The 19,374-nt window shown below is 47.3% G+C and overlaps 1 protein-coding gene across 1 annotated transcript in view; it reads right to left on the bottom strand.

The window, feature by feature from the left end:
* LOC107120783 (nesprin-2-like) overlaps positions 1-19,374 on the bottom strand; it is a gene marked incomplete at its 3' end in the record, with an annotated part of 122,056 nt that overhangs the window by 17,991 nt on the left and 84,691 nt on the right. The window contains exons 30-37 of the mRNA XM_015423551.1: positions 18,772-18,927; positions 17,470-17,610; positions 16,093-16,275; positions 12,276-12,413; positions 11,365-11,550; positions 7,600-7,725; positions 6,053-6,235; positions 659-784 (exon numbers count right to left, since the gene is read on the bottom strand). Of these exons, the coding sequence (XP_015279037.1) occupies positions 659-784; positions 6,053-6,235; positions 7,600-7,725; positions 11,365-11,550; positions 12,276-12,413; positions 16,093-16,275; positions 17,470-17,610; positions 18,772-18,927 (1,239 nt within the window). The remainder of the gene's footprint in view (positions 1-658; positions 785-6,052; positions 6,236-7,599; positions 7,726-11,364; positions 11,551-12,275; positions 12,414-16,092; positions 16,276-17,469; positions 17,611-18,771; positions 18,928-19,374) is intronic.

Raw genomic sequence — 19,374 nt, 5'->3', positions numbered from 1 at the left:
GAAACTCTTGTGGGTCTCTCAGCTGCTACTGGACTTGAAGCCAGCTGCCAAGAGAAGAGAAATCTAGGGGAAACCCCTCCCCCCACAAACGACCAGCAAATCCAGCTGTGAAAGGCTAGATGGCCATCTGTCAGCTAATGATGATTCTGTGGACTTAGGCAGGTCATGAGAATGGGTGGCAGGAAGGGTTGCATCAGTACTTAGTTCCTGTGGTCCTTTCGTACATGCCCAGGCAAATGCTGATCGCCATCTTTGGGGTCAGGAAGCCATTTTTCTCCAGGCTAGTTTGGCTGGGGATCCTGGAGGGGTTTTTTTGCCATCTTCTGGGCACGGAACAAGGGTCACTGGGGGTGCATGGGGGGGGAGGTATTTGTGAATTTCCTGTATTGTGCAGGGGATTGGACTAGATGACCCCAGAGGTCTCTTCCAACTCTATGATTCTATGACTCTAAGGTGTGCATTTTAAGGTAAGCTTTGAAGGTCTGAACCAAGACCATGGCAACGTTAATACCAGTAGGGTCATGTTATCCTGATGGAATTATAGGAATCACATTAAAATATGCTCTTCTCACTTTTTCTCAGCAAGGGTTGTTTTTTCCCCCCCAGTGAAAAGATAGACAGGAAAAACGTAGGGGGAACGGAAAGTTGTAAATCTCACCTCTGGGTAGGAAGCAGCCTGAGCAGTTAATGAGATTTCTGTAGGCGACTCATCCAAGTGGCTCTTTAGGAACTGCTTCAGAGCGTCTATCTCTTGCTCGCGTTGTTCCATCTCTTTCACAATTGGCTGCAAAGCAATAATTACTATTAGCTGTTTTAAAGTGGATGGAGGGACGTCGGACCGCATGGCCTAATGCCCGAATAAGCCGTCAAACCACAGCCTAGGACATTATTCGGCACATTTTGAAAACGTTTGTTCTGAGACAGAAGGGGAAACAACAACTTTGACAGAAGCTCTGCTTCCCCCCACCCCAGATGGGAACACTTCAGTGTAAGTTTGGCATAGTGGTTAGGAGAGCGAGTTTGGTGTAATGGTTAAGAACGTGGACTCTAATCTGGGAGAACTGGGTTTGATTCCCCACTCCTTTGCATGCAGCTGCTGGTGTGACCTTGGGTCAGTCATAAATTCTTTCAGAGCTGTTCTCTCAAGGGCAGTCCTCGAAAGAGCTCTCTCAGCCCCACCTACTTCACAGGGTGTCTGTTGTGGGGAGGGAAAGGGATTGTAAGCTGCTCTGAGACTCCTTCAGGTAGTGAAGAGGGGGGGTATAAATCCAATCTCTTCTCTCTCTCTCTCTTCTAAGTGTCTGCAAGGGGTGGGGCAGCAATTGCCATAAATAATAATTTATATTCTGGCACTGGATTGGGAACGCTGCAGTTACCCTTGATTTTCTCTACTCCTGATGCAAAACTTACATATTTGCAGTTGGCAGCTGGATGTCCCAAATAGCAGATTTCGGAATATAATGCAGGATCCATGGGGGATTAAAAAAGCATCCAGGGAGGAAGGAGTCAAGATGAGGCTCAGTGATTCCAAGCACGTACGCAATGTACGCCCTGACATGTCTAGCCCAGGATAGCCCGACCTCGTCAAGTCTTGAAAGCTAAGCAGGGTCAGTCCTGATTGGTACTTGGGTGGGAGATCACCAAGGAAGTCCAGGGTTGCTACACATAGGCAGGCAATGGCAAACTACCTGTGTTCATCTCTTGCCTTGAAAAAGTGATGCTCTGTCTTCTTGGTGCTTGGGGGGGGTCAACAGTGGGAGGGCTTCTAATGTCCTGGCCCCACTGGTGGACCTCCTGATGGCACCTGGTATTTCTGGCCACTGTGTGATACAGAGTGTTGGACTGGATGGGCCTTTGGCCTGATCCAACATTGGCGTCTCTTATGTTCTTATGTTCACTACGGGATCACCATAAGTCAGTTGGGACATGATGACACTTCCCACTATTCCTTTGCATTGAACAAGGATTCATATCTGCACGACACCACTGTGGTTTCTGATGCTCAGTTAAGTCGACTGCAGGTAAATACGTGCATACATGAGGGAACAGCCATCCGTATTTGCACTGTGAAAAAAGCATTATTTGTTTTTGCAGAAAACTGTCCTAAACAGAAGATGCCAGTATATGTGAAAGTGGAGGCAATATTGGCAGAAATACAATAATGAGGTACTGTCAAGTCGCAACTGACATGATGACCCCACAGAGTTTTCAGGGCAAGAGACAAACTGAAGTGGTGTGCCGTTGCCTTCTTCTGCATAGGAACTCTGGTCTTCCTTGATGGTTTCCCATCCTTGTACCAACCACGGCTGACCCTGCTTAGCTTTCAAAGTCTGATGAGCTCAGCCTAGTCTGGGATATTCAGGCTCTCTGGTTTACAGGCCCGTAGCCAGGATTTTGTGGCTTGGTGGGGCAATTTTTTTTTCCTGGTGGGGCTGAAGTGCTCAGAGCAGAAAGGCCATTTAGCCAGTAGAAAGCGGTTACCAGGATAGGTCTCTAAATTGCAAGCTGTCAGCCACTTTAGATGACAGTTCTCAGTTGCCGCAAGTTAATCACTTCTGCCAGCTGAAGCAACCATTCTGATAACAAGCAGCAGGTGGGGGTGATGACTACTATAGTCAAGAAAGCTAACACTTGGGCAGAAAAGCTCTCTTAAGGAAAGCAGCTATAGCTTGGGGCTGGAAGGATAAAAGTAAGTGGACAGTGGAAATCTGGCACAGCTATCTGTTTGATTTCATACAGTCAGACATCGCGGCAGTCCTACGCAAGGAGGCATCCTGGGAAGGGAAATCCGCAGAAATTTGGAAAAGGTGGAAGACCTATCTGGAGTGGATATCCAAGGAGGGAAGGGAAGACATTCGGTGGAAGATTTTGACTTTGTGCCCGTGGCTGGAGAGAAAAGACTAAGGACTACACGAAGATAGGGAAGGGAGGAGGGAGGGAAGGGGAGGAAAAATTGTAAGACGCTAAATATGACACCGAAAAAGATTGCTAATATGAATATCAATATGTCTAACAAATGTTGGAAGTGTAAAAAAGTGGAGGGCTCTTTTTACCATATGTGGTGGACATGCGAAAAAGCAAAGAAATTTTGGAGTGAGATCCATGCAGAGATGGAAAAGATCACGAAATGTACATTTAACAAGGAACCAGAAATACTACTTTTGGGACTAAAAATGGAAGAGGTTAATGTATCAAAGACAACTATGATGTGGTATATGATAACTACAGCAAGAATGACGTATGCTCAGAATTGGAAACAGCAAGAAGTCCCGAAGATTGAAGATTGGATTAAAAAATTATTATTTTCAGTTGAAATGGACAAACTGACAAGAAAGTTGAATAATATGGAAGCAGAAGATTTCTATAATGACTGGAAGGATCTAAAAGAATACTTAGAAAAGTATTGGGAAGTAAAAGACAATTTGTTTAGTTTTAATAATTATTAATCATAGAATGCTTGGGAGATAGGATAAGTTAAAAATTAATTACTATAGTGAAATAATAGTTACCTAGTGAATTACAAAAAGAAAATTGTTGTTGTAAAAATTAAGAATGAGATGGGCAGGAGGTCGAAGCACTGTGGGAAGCCATATATTAGGGAAGGGGAAAAGGGAGGTGAGTAGGGTATGAAAGGGACAAATGTAAAAAATTTAATGTTGATTATGAATGTTTATATCCTAAATAAAAAAAAAATTGACAAAAAAGATGATGCTCAGTGATTCCAAGCTCGTACGCAATGTATGCCCTGACATGGCTGGCCCAGGATAGCCCGACCTCGTCAGGTCTTGAAAGCTAAGCAGGGTCAGTCCTGATTGGTACTTGGGTGGGAGATCACCAAGGAAGTCCAGGGTTGCTACACATAGGCAGGCAATGGCAAACTACCTGTATTCCATCTCTTACCTTGAAAACACTACGGGATCACCATAAGTCAGCTGGGACATGATGACACTTCCCACTATTCCTAAGCATTGAACAAGGATTCATATGTGCACGACACCACTGTGGTTTTTGATGCTCAGTTAAGTCAACTGCAGGTAAATATGTGCATACGTGAGGGAACAGCCATCTCTATTTGCACTGTGAAAAAAGCATTATTTGCTTTTGCAGAAAACTATCCTAAATAGAAGATGCCAGTATATGTGAAAGTGGAGGCAATATTGGCAGAAATACAATAATGAGGTACTGTCAAGTCGCAACTGACATGATGACCCCACAGAGTTTTCAGGGCAAGAGACAAACCGAAGTGGTGTGCCGTTGCCTTCTTCTGCATAGAAACTCTGGTCTTCCTTGATGGTTTCCCATCCTTGTGCTAACCACGGCTGACCCTGCTTAGCTTTCAAACTCTGATGAGCTCAGCCTAGTCTGGGATATTCAGGCTCTCTGGCAGAAATACAGGGACTGGTTTACAGGCCCGTAGCCAGGACTTTGTGGCTTGGTGGGGCAATTTTTTTTCCCTGGTGGGGCTGAAGTGCTCAGAGCAGAAAGGCCATTTAGCCAGTAGAAAGCGGTTACCAGGATAGGTCTCTAAATTGCAAGCTGTCAGCCACTTTAGATGACAGTTCTCAGTTGCCGCAAGTTAATCACTTCTGCCAGCTGAAGCAACCATTCTGATAACAAGCCAGCAGGTGGGGGTGATGACTTCTATAGTCAAGAAAGCTAACACTTGGGCAGAAAAGCTCTCTTAAGGAAAGCAGCTATAGCTTGGGGCTGGAAGGATAAAAGTAAGTGGACAGTGGAAATCTGGCACAGCTATCTGTTTGATTTCATACAGTCAGACATCGCGGCAGTCCTACGCAAGGAGGCATCCTGGGAAGGGAAATCCGCAGAAATTTGGAAAAGGTGGAAGACCTATCTGGAGTGGATATCCAAGGAGGGAAGGGAAGACATTCGGTGGAAGATTTTGACTTTGTGCCCGTGGCTGGAGAGAAAAGACTAAGGACTACACGAAGATAGGGAAGGGAGGAGGGAGGGAAGGGGAGGAAAAATTGTAAGACGCTAAATAACCTGGAATGTAAAAGCAATGGATAAAACAAATAAAAAAATTAATTTATTAAAAAAAAAAAAAGAAAAGCTCTCTTAAAGGAGACCAGTTTCTTGACACAGTGTTAGAAGGGATCCTAGAGGTCACCTACTCCAACCCTCTTGCGCAGTACGGGAATTAGTCAACTACAGCACCCCACTCTCCTTAAAGGAGTGCACACCTTTAAAGAAATTATTTTAAAATGACTGAAAAAAGCCTTTACAGGAGAAATTCTTGTGGGGCTGTGCTTTTAAGAAAGGGGACAGAGCCTCCAAAAGCTCCAGGGTAGCTACGAGCCTACAGGTTTATACACATTTGCCATGAACGACATCAAAAGTAAGTGTGCTAATTCTGTTAGGTACCCACAGTCCAGCTAAACCTCAGACAGCCCCTCGTCACAAAGTTTTCCAACATCCACCAATGGCTATTAGCCAATGATGGCTACATAGGACATCCATGTTTTGACACAGTATACCTCTGAATGTCAACTGTAAGGAGACGGCAACAGGAGAAGGTCCCCATCCCCCGCCATGAAGGTTCACTGTAACTTAAGCACTATAAGCAGAGCTCTTTTTGTAGAAAAAGCCCAGCAGGAACTCATTAGCATAATAGGCCACACCAAGCAGGAGAAACTCAGCACATTAGGCCACACCCCTGACAGCACAGCTCATTAGCATAATAAGCCATACCCCCGTGCCTTCCCTTGGCTTGCCCGGGCACTGCATGGCTACAGGGAGACCGGGCAAGCCAGCCCTTGGACAGGCCAGGGAAGGGACGGGGAGGAATTTAAATGCCACCCGATCCTTCCAGGGCCCCCCTTGGCCCATCTGCCTCAGAGTTGCTGGGAGGGGGGTCGCTCTCCAGGCCTCCCCTCTGTAGCAACGCACGCTGAGGTTTTGGCTGTAGTGGGCGAGGCCAGCTCTGAAGCCAGCCGGAACTCCGTTCCTGTGCGCTCCTGCCCCAAAATAGCCCTGACTATAAGGATTACTGAGATTAGTGCATACAAAGTGTCAGTGTAGGATTTATTTTCACCTCAAGCAGCTCGTTTTGCTCCCTGGTCATTCTCTCTAATGTCTTCAAGTCTTTCAAAAGCTGCTTTGCCCTCTGGAAGGCAGAGAAAGGCTGCAGCTTCACTCCTGGAAGCCGAAGACTTTCTTGGTAAGACTGAATCTCCCTGAGGGCCTTCTTCATGGGGCCAATGTGGGCCAATATGACCTAAAACAGAAGACAGAGAACCAACAATGTTATAAAAGGTTTGAACAGGAAGAGGGGAGAAGAATCTACCAACAGCATACAGTGCTTTACAGTGTTCAAAAGTGCTGCATTCACAGATGTTACCTGAATATTACTCAGTTTGGTGCAGTGGTTAAGAGCGCAGACTCTAATCTGGGAGAACCGGGTTTGATTCTCTACTCCTCCACTTGCAGCTGCTGGTGTGACCTTGGGTCAGTCACAAGTTCTCTCAGAGCTGTTCTCTCAAGAGCAGTTCTCAAAAGAGCTCTCTCAGACCCTCCTACCTCACAGGGTATCTGTTATGGGGGCAAGGAAGGTAAGCTGCTCTGAGACTCCTTCAAGTAGTGAAGGATGGGTTATAAAGCCACGACTAGATAGCCAGCTGCTGGTGTGACCTTGGGTCAGTCACACATTCTCTCTGAGAGCTGTTCTCTCAGGAGCAGTTCTCAAAAGAGCTCTCTCAGCCCCATCTACCTCACAAAGTGTCTGTTGTGGAGAAGGGAAGGGAAAGGAGATTGTAAGCCGCTCTGAGACTCCTTCGGGTAGTGAAGGGCTGAATATAAATCCAATCTCCTCCTCCTCCTCTTTTTCTCTACCACCACCTCCTCCTGCTGCTCCTCTTCTTCTTTTCCCACATCTACCAATTGACTAACACACCTGCTGCTGGTGTTTTGATCCCTGCAATGACCACAGCAATTTTAGTGGTCTGAACTAGAGAGACCAAAGAGTTTGTGTGGTGGGGTCTCGAATAGCATGAACCAGGGGTGCTAGCAGCAGGGGGGGCCATGCCTCAGTGGCAGATCATCTGTTTTTCAAGTAGAAGGCCCCAGGTTCAATCCCCAGCATCCCCAGTTCAAAGAAGGTGACACGAAAGACTTGTACTGGAGATGTTGCAGTGACAACACTGACCTTGACAGACCAGTGGTCTGTCTCATTATAACAGGTTCAATCCCCAGCATCCCCAGTTCAAAAGAAGGTGACACGAAAGACTTCTACTGGAGATGTTGCAGTGCCGACGTCAATCAGAGTAGACAACACTGACCTTGACAGACCAGTGGTCTGTCTCATTATAAAACAGTTTCATGAGTTCATGTGGTACCTCTCTTAATGGACCCCCAAGGCAACTTGTAGGCAAACAAACAAAAAGTAGCTTGTACATTGTCTGAACTATAGCACACGCCAACTGAATTAAGAGTGAAGGAAAGTTTGAAAAAATATATACAAGGAAAAATTGCAAGTCAGTAGCGGTCTCCCAGTTCATGCTGTATTTTCAACAATATGGATATACTTCAGTTTTCCCAATCTTTCAAAAACAGTCTCCCTGTTTTAAAAATGAGAATATCCACCTGGCCATGTTTAAGATGCTCTTTGGGAGAAAACTCGAGGGTGTCTTCGGAAGGGGACAGGATCATCTTAATTTTGTCCACATCCTTCTCCATTGTTCTCACTTCGGTTTCAATAGCTTCCAACTCCTAAGCATAGAGGCAAGGAAAGGACAAAAAATTAGCAATACACATTAAAACCAGAATACACATGGAATACACGCCCACACCGACACACTAAAACCAGCATATTGAAAAGACAAAGATTACAAATTTAAAAACACACAGAAAAACACACCTAATTAAAAGCACGCACAATTGAAAAAGACTGAATTTTGTTAAATAAACAAATTTGCTGAAGCGGATTAAGACAAACTTTGTTCAGATCCAACAGGGCCCTTCTTATGATCCTAAAAGCTCTAAAGAATACACGGAACTCATGCAAAAACGAATTTCCTTTAACCTAAGATACTTGATGTGTGTATCCCCTTTCTCACACAAACATATGTCCCATCCACTGAAGCCTATATCTGCACAAACCTAGACTCATAGAATCATAATGGAAGAGACCTCCAGGGTCATCTAGTCCAACCCCTACACCATGCAGGAAATTCACACATACCCAAACACAACCCCAGTGACCCCTGTTCCATGCCCAAAAGATGTCAAAAAACCTCCAGGATCCCCGGCCAAATTGGCCTGGAGAAAAATTGCTTCCTGACCCCAACGTGGTGATCAGCATTTCCTTGGGCATATAAGAAAGGGCCACAAGAACTAAGCACTGAAAACCTCTTTTTCCTAGTTCTGTTTATGTGAAGGGGATGTACTACAGAGGCATGCTCTTGAGATCCTAGGTCAGCCATTCTAAAGTATATTCTGCAAGAATCTAAAGTAAAGGTAAAGGTTTCCCTTGCTTGAAAGCCAGTTGAACCCGACTCTAGGGGGTGGTGTTCATCTCTATTTCCAAGCCGAAGAGCCAGCGCTATCCAAAGACATTTCTGTGGTCATGTGGCTGGCATGATTAAACGCTGAAGTGCACAGAACGCTGTCACCTTCCCACTGAAGCGGTACCTATTTATCTACTTGCAATTCCTTGCTTTCAAACTGCTAGGATGGCAGGAGCTGGGGCCAGACGGGAGCTCACTCTGTCATGCAGCACTCGGGTCTCGAACTGCCGAACTACCGACCTTCTGGTCTGCAGCTCAGCATCTTAACCCCAGGGTATTAAATGCCAGTCTGGGGAGCAGCCTATGCAGGAAGAAGAGGAGCCAGAAGACAACTTCTGTAACCCCTTTTTAACTCTTCCACACACTAGTATTACACCTCCTTACCAGGTGGAAGCCTTTTTCCCATCCCTCCTTTTGGCTGCATCTACAGAGCGGTCCTTTCATTATAAGCCGACAGATTCCTTATAGGTCTCCGCCTACTCACATTGACCACATACAGCAGGAGGAAGGGTAGAAAACGGAGCTACACAGACCAATTTGCCAGTGCAATAAAATCAAGTTTTACTGAAGCATCTTTGACACATAATAAGATGGTGTTGCGGTTAGAGGGTTGGACCAAGGTTCCAATCTCCACTCTGCCCTGTAAGCTCACTGGGTGACCTTGGCAGAGTCACGCTCCCTCAGCCTCACTTACCTCACAGGTGAAGAAAAAATGAATGAGGGAAGCTAGGTACATTGTGGGATTAAGAATTGAAGGCAGCTTCCACACAAAAAAAAAAATCATTTTGGTTAAGAGACCTCTCACCTGCTTAACTAGATCGTTCCATATCTTGGCAGGTTCTAAAAGCAAGCAATTTCCTGTGACTCAAACTTGTTCCTTTCCCAGGGCAGCTCCTTGTCCTTCTTCTTCTTCCTTTAAAGCATTTAAAACTTCCGGGTGACGTCATTGCGCCGGGCACGTTGGCACGGATGGGACTCTTTGGGGGGCAGGGCTCACCCGCCGGCTGGGCAGTGGCGGATTGGGACCCCCAAAAGCAGGTAAACCCTTGCCCCCGTCGGGGGAATGGCAACCCTAGTAATTAGTAAGTCACTCACCAATTCTTCCTGAAATGAGTCATCCATACGCAGCTGTTTCGCTAACTTAGGGGTGGACGATGAAGGCGTACCAGAATTCTTCCTAGATCTTTTCCTTTTGTTCTTCATACTTATGGTTTACCTTTTTTCCCTGGCCCCTGCTAATTAATCTGTTTCTATCACACAGCCGTTAGTTGTGTCTGCTTCACCACCCCTGGCCTCAGCTTGCTTGCACTTAAGAGGTAAATTTCATCTGCGCCAGCTATCATTCGAATGTTTCTTGTTTGGGTTGTAGTTGTCCTTGTACTCAACTCCTTGTCCTTGAAGCAGTTAAAAGTTCTTCGGCAAGTTGTCTTCAGCTCTCTTCTATCATGCTCTGCCTCTTCCTACTCAGCCTCCGGTTCCTCTCTTTATACCATTTAGATCTGCTACTCCCCCCCGGATCTTGACCAATCAGGAAGAGCGACTATGTTTCAGTTATCAAGATCTGTCTTTTTTAGTTTCATTTCTCCAAAACTGAAAGTCACACTATCTTTCACTTTCTGTTTCCTAGGCTGACATTTTGACATTTCTACCTGACAAGGAACCAGACCATGCATACTTCCCCAACCACAAGGTAACCTTCTCACACATGGTGGAAACTGTTCTGTCCCTTCATAGTAAGAAACTGGCTACCAATTTGCAGTAATCACTGAAGCTAAGAAATTCTTGACTAAGGTTGCCAACCTCCAGGTGGGGCCTGGAGATCTCCTGGAATGACAAATGATCTCCAGACCAAAGAGATCAGGTCTCCTGGAAAAAATGGCTGCTTTGGAGGGTGGACTCCATGGCACTGTACCCTGCTGAGGTCCCTCAGGTCCCAAAACTCTACCTTTCCCAGGCTCCACCCCCAAATCTCTAGGAATTTCCCAACCTGGAAACTATATTTATGACCTGTGTGTGTATTTAACTATTCAGCCTTGCTAGCAGTGACTAAAAGAAGCCATGATCCAGACAAACCAGAACCCTGGAACTTACTGTGAAGATTCTTCCTGTTCTTCTGTTCGCCTCTATAATTTCTCTTCCTGTAAAGCATCTCTTAAAAGCCCTGTAGTCCCATAAAAACCTTTGCCTACCTTTTCCTTCGCACCCTAGCTACTTCCCACTTATCCTTCTGATGTACGTTAACTTTTGACAGAGCTTTTTTTGTAGAAAAAGCCCAGCAGGAACTCATTAGCATAATAGGCCAGATACTCATTAGCATATGAGGCCACACCCTGACACTATAGCTCATTGGCATATTAGGCCACACCCCATGCCTTCCTTTGGCTTGCCCGGGTGCCCGGTGGCTGCAGGGAGCCCTGGTAAGCCCTCCCCCCTTGAAGGGAAGGCAGTTAAAAATGCCTTCCTTTGGCTTGTCCAGCCGCCCCACGGCTGTGGGGAGCCTGGGCAAGCTGGCCCTTGGACAGGCCAGGGGGAGGCATTTAAATGCCTCCCCGATCCTTCCAGGGGGCCCCCTGGCCCGCTGCCTTGGAGTCGCTGGTGTCTGTGTGTCGCTCTCCAAGCCTTCCCTCCGTAGCCACACACACGGAGAGGTTTTGGCTGTAGTGGGCGTGGCCAGCTCTGAAGCCAGCCGGAACTCCGTTCCTGTGCGTTCCTGCCCAAAAATAGCCCTGACTTTTGAGATTTCATTTTCATTTTTAAAGAGCCAGGTTTGGTTTCACGCCAAGCCACATCTGGCTCAAGAGCCACCAGTTCCAGGTCCCTGCTACAGACATTCCACACTTACGTCGGCCACGTGTTGGATAAGCGGGAGAATTCCCACTATCTTTTGCTGTAAGGCCGCGACTTCTTCATTGACGCCGTTCAGCCGCTTCACCATACTGTCGGTTTCAATCAAAGCGGACAACTCATCCAGTTCTGGGTACATGGCGCTGAGGAGGTTTTGCTTCTGCTCTGAATCTTCCAATGCCATCTGGGGGGGACGGGGTGAAAATAAAATTTGAAAAATCAAAACCCGTGGAGATGAGCTTTCATGTTCAAATAAAAACAATCCAGTGATTCCTGAGTCCTGCAGACACAGTTTAAATCAGAGATGTCGAACTCATTTCTTACGAGGGCCAGATCTTGCACCCCCGAAAATGGCCCATTTGGACCCCTTTTGGGCGGCTGCAGGCCGATTCAGATTCTCTGAATTTCAGCGGCAATTCGCCCCCATTATATCCTTTGGGCAATTGAAGTCAAAGGCGAAAACATAGGGTATAATCTGGGGGATGGAGGGGAGGGGGTTTGAGGGAGAGGCTCCAAATTTGCAGGGTAGCTGCTGGAGCCTCTCCCCAAGATACCAACCAAGTTTGAAGAACACTGGACCAGGGGTAACTTTTTTTCCCACCATAGAGAACAATGGAGGGGATAGGGGCAACCTGTTTGGGGGCCCGTAGAATTGACTTCACTTCGCACCCACAAACTGCTGGATCATAATTACAGAATGAGCTCAGGTTTCAAAATGTTTTCCGAGCCTTTTAAACTTATTTAAGTGTGGCATCAGGTGTTCAGGCATGCAAGGAAAAGTACAAGAACTTATTTAAGTGTGACATCAAGTGTTCGGGCACGCAAGGAAAGTAGGAGGTGCGGACTTTAAGGCCAAGCAACGTTTAAAAACTTGGGCTCCAAGCACCAAAAGGATGGAGATCCACTTACCTGGAGTGTGCTGGCATGATTATTCAACGCTTTGGCAGAGTCGCTCTTCGCCTCCTCAGTCAGCAGACGGTTGGTGCTTTCAAGCCAAGCCCTGGTGCTCTTCAGGAGTTCATCACTCGCTTCCATCTTGCTGGCAGCCTTTAAACAGAAAACATCACTTGTGATTCTGCATGAGGAGCAAGGATCCCAGACGGCTGAGTGTTGATGCAAAAATGTTGTTCTCTGGCATAAACAATGCAGTCGGTAGCAACAGTCACACTCCAAAAGGGCCTTCTGACCATGATTTCCATTCCTCGCTTGGGAAGACAGTGGCAGGAGAAGAAACAAGTTAAGAGAAGGGGAAGAGTATGGGAGAAATAACTGGAGGGAGAAGAGTCCTGCTGGATCAGACCAGTGGTCCATCTAGTCCAGCATCCTGCCTCACACAGTGGCCAGCCAGTTCCTCTGGAGGTCCAACAACAGGGCAGAGAGGCCAAGGCCTTTATTAGAACATCAGAAAAGCCCTGCTGGATCCGACCAGTGGTCCATCCGGTCCAGCATCCTGCCTCACACAGTAGCCAACCAGTTCCTCTGGAGAGCCAGCAACAGGGCATAGAGGCCGAGGCCTTCATTAGAACACAAGAAGATCCCTGCTGGATCAGACCAGTGGTCCATCTAGTCCAGCATCTTGCCTCGCACAGTGGCCAACCAGTTCCTCTGGAGGACCAACAACAGGGCAGAGAGGCCAAGGCCTTCATTAGAACATCAGAAGAGCCCTGCTGGATCAGAACAGTGGTCCATCTAGTCCAGCATCCTGTCTCACACAGTGGCTAACCACCTCTGGAGGGCAAACAACAGGGCATAGAGGCCAAGGCCTTCCCCTGATGTTGCCTCCTGGCTCTGGGATTCGAAGGTCTAGCGCCTTTCAGTGTGGAGTTTCCCCTCCGTCACCATGGCTAGTAGCCACTGACAGACTTACCCCTCTATGAATCTGTCTTATCCCCTTTTAAAGCTGTTTACTCCTGTGGCCATCGCTGTGTTTTTGCAGACACTATGTTCGGATTTCCCAGATATTATTCCGGGAACCATGAGGGGTAGCCACTTGCTTTTTGAAAAGTACACACAGAAGTTCAGATGGGCCCAGGGTATTCAAGCTAGGCGTCCAGTTTTGTAAAAGCCACACATGCAGAACTGCAGGTGGCAAAGTCTCCAAAGCTTTGTGGTGATGAGATGGGCACACCAATTTCTACACATGTGGGGGGGACATCATAATTCTGGTCTGCACACGGGAATGCTCTGCACAGAGACCATCGGGTGCAGGGAAGGAAATTCCTTGCACACAGAGTGCCCTCCGGGCCTGATTATAGAGGCAATCAGGAGGGTGTTTATTTGGAGGGTGTTTATTTATTTACTTCTTTTATTTATTGCCTGCCTCTCTCTCTCTGAGACTCAAGGCAGATTACAGAATAGAGTTTAAACACATTCACCTTCTTTTGCCCCCAGATGCAAACAGGTGCCATAATTAGTCACGGCTCGCGGTTAAAGCAAATGCGCCGCGTGCATAGTGTTCAACGGTCAATTTTTCCCTCAGCCTTCAGCATAAGGGGGGGGAGAGCATGGAGAGGCAGTTCTTCTTTTTTTTTGAAAGGAATAAACCAGAGGTAAGGTCAGTAAAGAAATAAAGATGGTGAAAGAGAGTAAGCCAACAGAATAGTAGAAAGGATAAGCCTAGACCTAGCTGCTCTCCCTACTGAGGCAGGAAAAGGACTGAGCCTAGGGTGACTCCCACCACAGGAAACAGGAAGTTTTGAATTAATCCTGCCTCCCTGAGTGATGGATGGGAATCACCCAAAAGATGGCCTCCACCTCAGAGGAAGAACTTCCAGATAAAGGATTCAGATGGCAGGAATGGAAAGACTTGGGCTTGAGGCCTCAACCAGACAGAGTGCTGGCAGTCCCATGTCACCACCTGTCTCTTTCTTCACCGTAGGCTTGCCAAGTCCCCCCGGGGGGGCGGGGAAACCCCTGCCCCAGAGGCCCGTTCCCCGCCGCCGCCGGATCGGGCCCCTGGGGGAACCCCACCCCGACATGCGCGTAACCAGGAAGTGACGTTACGACGCTGGGAACCCTGGGGGCGGGGCCACGACCATCGGAGGGAAAACTCTATGGTTTCCCCTCTGATGGTCATGGCCCCGCCCCCAGCGTGCCCGGTGGCGTAATGTCACTTCCTGGTGACGTGCATGCGGCGCGTGAGAAATGACTTGGCAACCCTACTTCACTGGGGCAAACAGCTGTTCCCCAGGGCCACTTCACATCAGGAAAATGGTATGGGCAATTATCCCAAAGTACAGAAGGGCTTTTATGCTTGCACGCTTAAATGCCCTACCCCTCAGCAGTGAAGCTAGGAAGATACTGTGGAATTCCATACTCAGACAGATGCTGCAACTGTGGCAACAACAGGTGTCATTTCCTGCCGGAGCGCGGTGGAGCGGTGCTCTGGCAGTAAAGAGCCTGGGGCGCCCCCCTGCCGCCATCCCCTGCCTCCCCGCCCTCCCCTCCCCTTCTCCAGCCAGCCCGCCACGGTGGGCTGGCTGGAGAAGGGGAGAGGGGGCGGGCAGAAATGTATCTGGGGGAATGTAGGCCCCCTCTCCCCTTCCCCCTGAGCCTCTCCGCTTGCCTGCCCTTTGTCAGGGTGTGTGGCATATGCAAATGAGTTACGCAAATGAGCTCCTGCACCTCTATTTCTATGAAATGACCCCTGGGCAACAACAACATTGATTCTATAGACCACATCTTCTTTGACTGTCCTAAATTCTCAGAATTCTGAGGTGAACTGATCTCCCCATCACTTAATCAGAACTCTCTCTCTCCAGAAACAAAATCATCTTGGCTACTCAGAGATAAAGACAAACAAACGACTCTGAGTGTGGTGAAATTTCTGGCCGCTGTCGTTAAGTTACATGATAACTAACTTTAGGGCCTGCTGTTTATGACTTTGGTTGTAAAAACAATAAGTAAAGTAAAATGGTATGGGGGAGACGTTAATCTTCCCCTCCATCTTAACTGGGAACCCAAATGCCTGATTTTTATGAGGGAGGGGGCAAGGACAAAAAGCTCTGTCTGAAAAACCCTGAGCAGCTCATCCAGGAATTTAATCTTCCCCCATGCTGTGATCTCAACTTAACTGGGAACCCAAATGCCTCATTCTGAGGGGGGGAGGGGGCAAGGACAAAGAGCTCTGTCTGAAAAACTCCTTGCATCTTATCCATTTGAGCCCCAAGACACAGGTGAGTGTCTGCGACTAGAGCAGGCAACACTCAATAAAGATTCACCAGCTGCCCAACACAGTATAAAGCACATTGGCACGTTCAAAGTCCTAGGAAAAGAGAATGTGATCATGTAGGAAGCACACCTTATCCTGTCCTAGATTTTGTGACTTAAAAAGGTAAAGGTAAAGGTAAAGGTTCCCTTGCTCGAAAGCCAGTCGAGTTCGACTCTAGGGTTGCGGTGCTCATCTCCGTTTCAAAGCCGAAGAGCCGGCGCTGTCCGAAGACGTTTCCGTGGTCATGTGGCCGGCATGACTAAACACCGAGGCGCACGGAACGCTGTTACCTTCCCACCGAAGCGGTACCTATTTATCTACTTGCAATTTCTTGCTTTCGAACTGCTAGGTTGGCAATTAGAAGGTCTTAAATACAAATATGTGGAAATTAACTAGATGAGAAAAAGGGATACATCCCACTTCTACATTCCCCCAGATACATTTTCATCGTGTTCTTGTTATGAACACTGATTGGTCTCTTGACACACGGTATCATTCCATCGGGCTGTCTCTTACCCTGTTGATTTGTGTTGTCCTGCGCTCGGCCCGCTGTGAGACTTGCTGGTATTGCTGCAGCGGGATCATCAAGCGATCCATCAGCTCTTGGGCCTGGCAAGGGTCTTGCTCGACGGTGTCTTGGACTTCGGAGTCCAGTTCATTCATTTTGTAATGCCAAAGGTCTAGCAAATCCCAGATTCTCTGCAGACATCAGATAGAGCGTTCCAGTTAAGAAAAATCAACGCATTAACAAAAAAAGAGAGAGAGAAATCCCCAGCAATGCTAACATTTGCATACGTTTGGAGCCACCTACAAGATGCAAGAGTAATTTAGAAGCAAAACGCAAAAGGATTCTGGGTTGGATCCAAGATACTGTGGATGAAGTAAAACTTGAACTCCCCACTTCACTCGTCCCACTGCCGTCTCTGAAGGTTTGCTCATGTGGTTCTAGGGGACCCTTGCAAACAGCATGACAGGAGTGAAATGGGAGTCACGGAGGAGAGGACTGTCAAGGGGTACCCAGGGTGACAAAAGGGAACCCCCACAGTCAGAAGCACTGAAACGCTCAATACTGATAGTAGGAGGCAACATCAGGGGAAGGCCTCGGCCTCTGTGCCCTGTTGTTGGCCCTCCAGAGGAACGGGTTGGCCACTGTGTGAGACAGGATGATGGACTAGATGGACCCCTGGTCTGATCCAGCAGGGCTCTTCTTCTGTTCTTATGAAGGCCTCAGCCTCTCTGCCCTGTTGCTGGCCCTCCAGAGGAACGGGTTGGCCACTGTGTGAGACAGGATGATGGACTAGATGGACCCCTGGTCTGATCCAGCAGGGCCCTTCTTATGTTCTTATGAAGGCCTCAGCCTCTCTGCCCTGTTCCTGGCCCTCCAGAGGAACTGGTTGGCCACTGTGTGAGGCAGGATGATAGACTAGATGGACCACTGGTCTGATCCAGCAGGGCTCTTCTTCTGTTCTTATGAAGGCCTCAGCCTCTCTGCCCTGTTGCCCTCCAGAGGAACTGGTTGGCCACTGTGTGAGACAGGATGCTGGACTAGATGGACCACTGGTCTGATCCAGCAGGGCTCTTCTGTTGTTCTAATGAAGGCCTCAGCCTCTCTGCCCTGTTGTTGGCCCTTCAGAGGAACTGGTTGGCCACTGTGTGAGGCAGGATGCTGGACTAGATGGACTAGTGGTCTGATCTAGCAGGGCCCTTCTTATATTCACATATATATTCACATATGCCTTTAGGGGAAAATATTCAATAAGGAAAGCGAGTAGCTTCACTAGTACTTTCTATCCCCTCCAGCTTTCTCTGCATGTTACCATGTAAGCCTTTAGAGTTTTCCTAGTTAAAGAGGAATCTCATCCATGGCATTAGTAAAGCATGGCAGGATGTTACCTTTTGTATTTCTTTGGCTTTCGTCACATCTGCACTCTTCTGCTGTAACATGTTTTCAATGGCTTGGAGGCCTTTATTAATGTCTTCTATTTTTTTATCTGTGGTGTAGTGAGGGGAATTTTTCAGGACTTCAGTATTGACCTTTAAAAAAAAGAAAGAAAACAAATCAGGAAGATTAAAATTTTTGTTAAGGCGTGCGCGCCTTTAAGCAGAGTGGGGTGCTGCAATTGACTAATTCCCATACTGAGCAAGGGTGTTGGAGCAGGTGACATCTAGGATCCCTTCTGTGTTAAGAAACTGGCCTCCTTTAAGAGAGTTTTTCTGCCTAAGTATTAGCTTTCTTGTCTTGGAGAGCCAGTTTGGTGTAGTGGTTAGGAGCACGGACTCTAAGCTGGGAGAACTGGATTTGATTCCCCACCCCATCACCTGCAGTTGCTGGTGTGACCTTGGGTGAGTCATAGGTTCTTTCAGAGCTGTTCTCTCAGGAGCAGTTATCGAGAGAGCTCTCTCAGCCCCACCTACCTCACAGGGTGTCTGTTGTGGGGAGGGGAAGGGAAAGGAGATTGTAAGCCGCTCTGAGATGCCTTCAGATAGTGAAGGGCAGGGTATAAATCCAATCCTCCGCCTCCTTCTATAGAATCATCACCCCCACCCGCTGGCTTGTTACCAGAACTGCTGCTAAGGCTGGCAGAAGTGATTAACTTGCAGCAGCTGAGAAGTGTCATCTAAAGTGGTTGACGGCTTGCAATTTAGAGATCTGTCCCGCTAACAGCTTTCTATTGGCTTTTCTTTCTGCACTGAGAACTTCAGCCACACCAGGGAAAAATTGCCCCACAAGCCACAGGCTACAGGCCTGCTTGGATTAGATACAGTGAGGCTGCACCAAAGTATCTTGATGGGCCTCCCCCTCCCTCCTCCATGTCACCTCCTCTTCTCTATCCCTCCCCTTGTTTTATGCTGGTCTTACTACTCCCCCCCCCTTTAGAAAAGACTGCTGTTGAACAGGTTTCTGAGGCTTAAGGAAAGGATATGGTGTCTTATTTTCTGCCAGAAGGCTGATTGCTATTAAATTCTTAAAGCTTTTCAGGTCTCAGCCTACTTAAAACCTGAATAAGAGATTAACAAATAGAGCAGTGAATAGCTCAGGAACGCCCTGGGCATTAGGACAAATAACGTCTGCGTGGCAAAGCGCTGTAAGCCCCAGATATAACCTACTCTGAACTTTTTTCAAGAAAGGATACACATAAGTTCAGCCCAGAAAAAGCTGTTTCGAGCTTCCAAATGAATAGATCTTGCCTTTACCTTTTCTTCTAAGTCTTGTAAGACCTGCTTGCAATCTTCCGCGTGTTTTTCAATCTCAACCGGGACTATCGTGTACATTTCAGAGTACTTGATCCGTAGTCTGTCCATGATCTGCTCAAAAGTTTGTTTCTGATGGTCAATGGCTCTCTGGATCTCCTAAGAAATGGAAGGATTTAGTAATTATTTGGGTCGTCCCCCCACCCTTGTGCTTAGGATACAGATGGGTAATTTTTCCGTTACAAAGCTTCGTTTGATTACGTAAAACAAACAGATTAAACCTGAGAGACACTCACTGTATCCTGCCAGATGATGCTTTTCAACCCACCAAGAATAAATTAAACCTGATACCATTTCATTGTCCTGTCAAAGCAGGTGAAATAATAACTCAAGCACATAAAAATGCCTCTGTGACCAATGCTTCGTAATATGCCCATTACTAAAATGGAACAAAAAATATGTAAACTCCCCCCCTCCCCACCCCTGAAAAATGTTCTAGCAACAATAAAGGACTGATTAAAGCAATCGTCTCAAAATTTGGAGCATCGCTTTCGTGTGCTTAATTGAAACTCCCAGGCTAAATAGTAGTTTCCAGTCCTGGAAGAA

Source organism: Gekko japonicus, unplaced genomic scaffold, assembly GCF_001447785.1.
Source record: "Gekko japonicus isolate JY-2015 unplaced genomic scaffold, Gekko_japonicus_V1.1 scaffold3438, whole genome shotgun sequence".
In the NCBI taxonomy this organism is placed as follows: domain Eukaryota; kingdom Metazoa; phylum Chordata; class Lepidosauria; order Squamata; family Gekkonidae; genus Gekko; species Gekko japonicus.
Note: the sequence above shows the minus strand (reverse complement) of the source record. Positions and strands in the feature narration are given on the sequence as shown.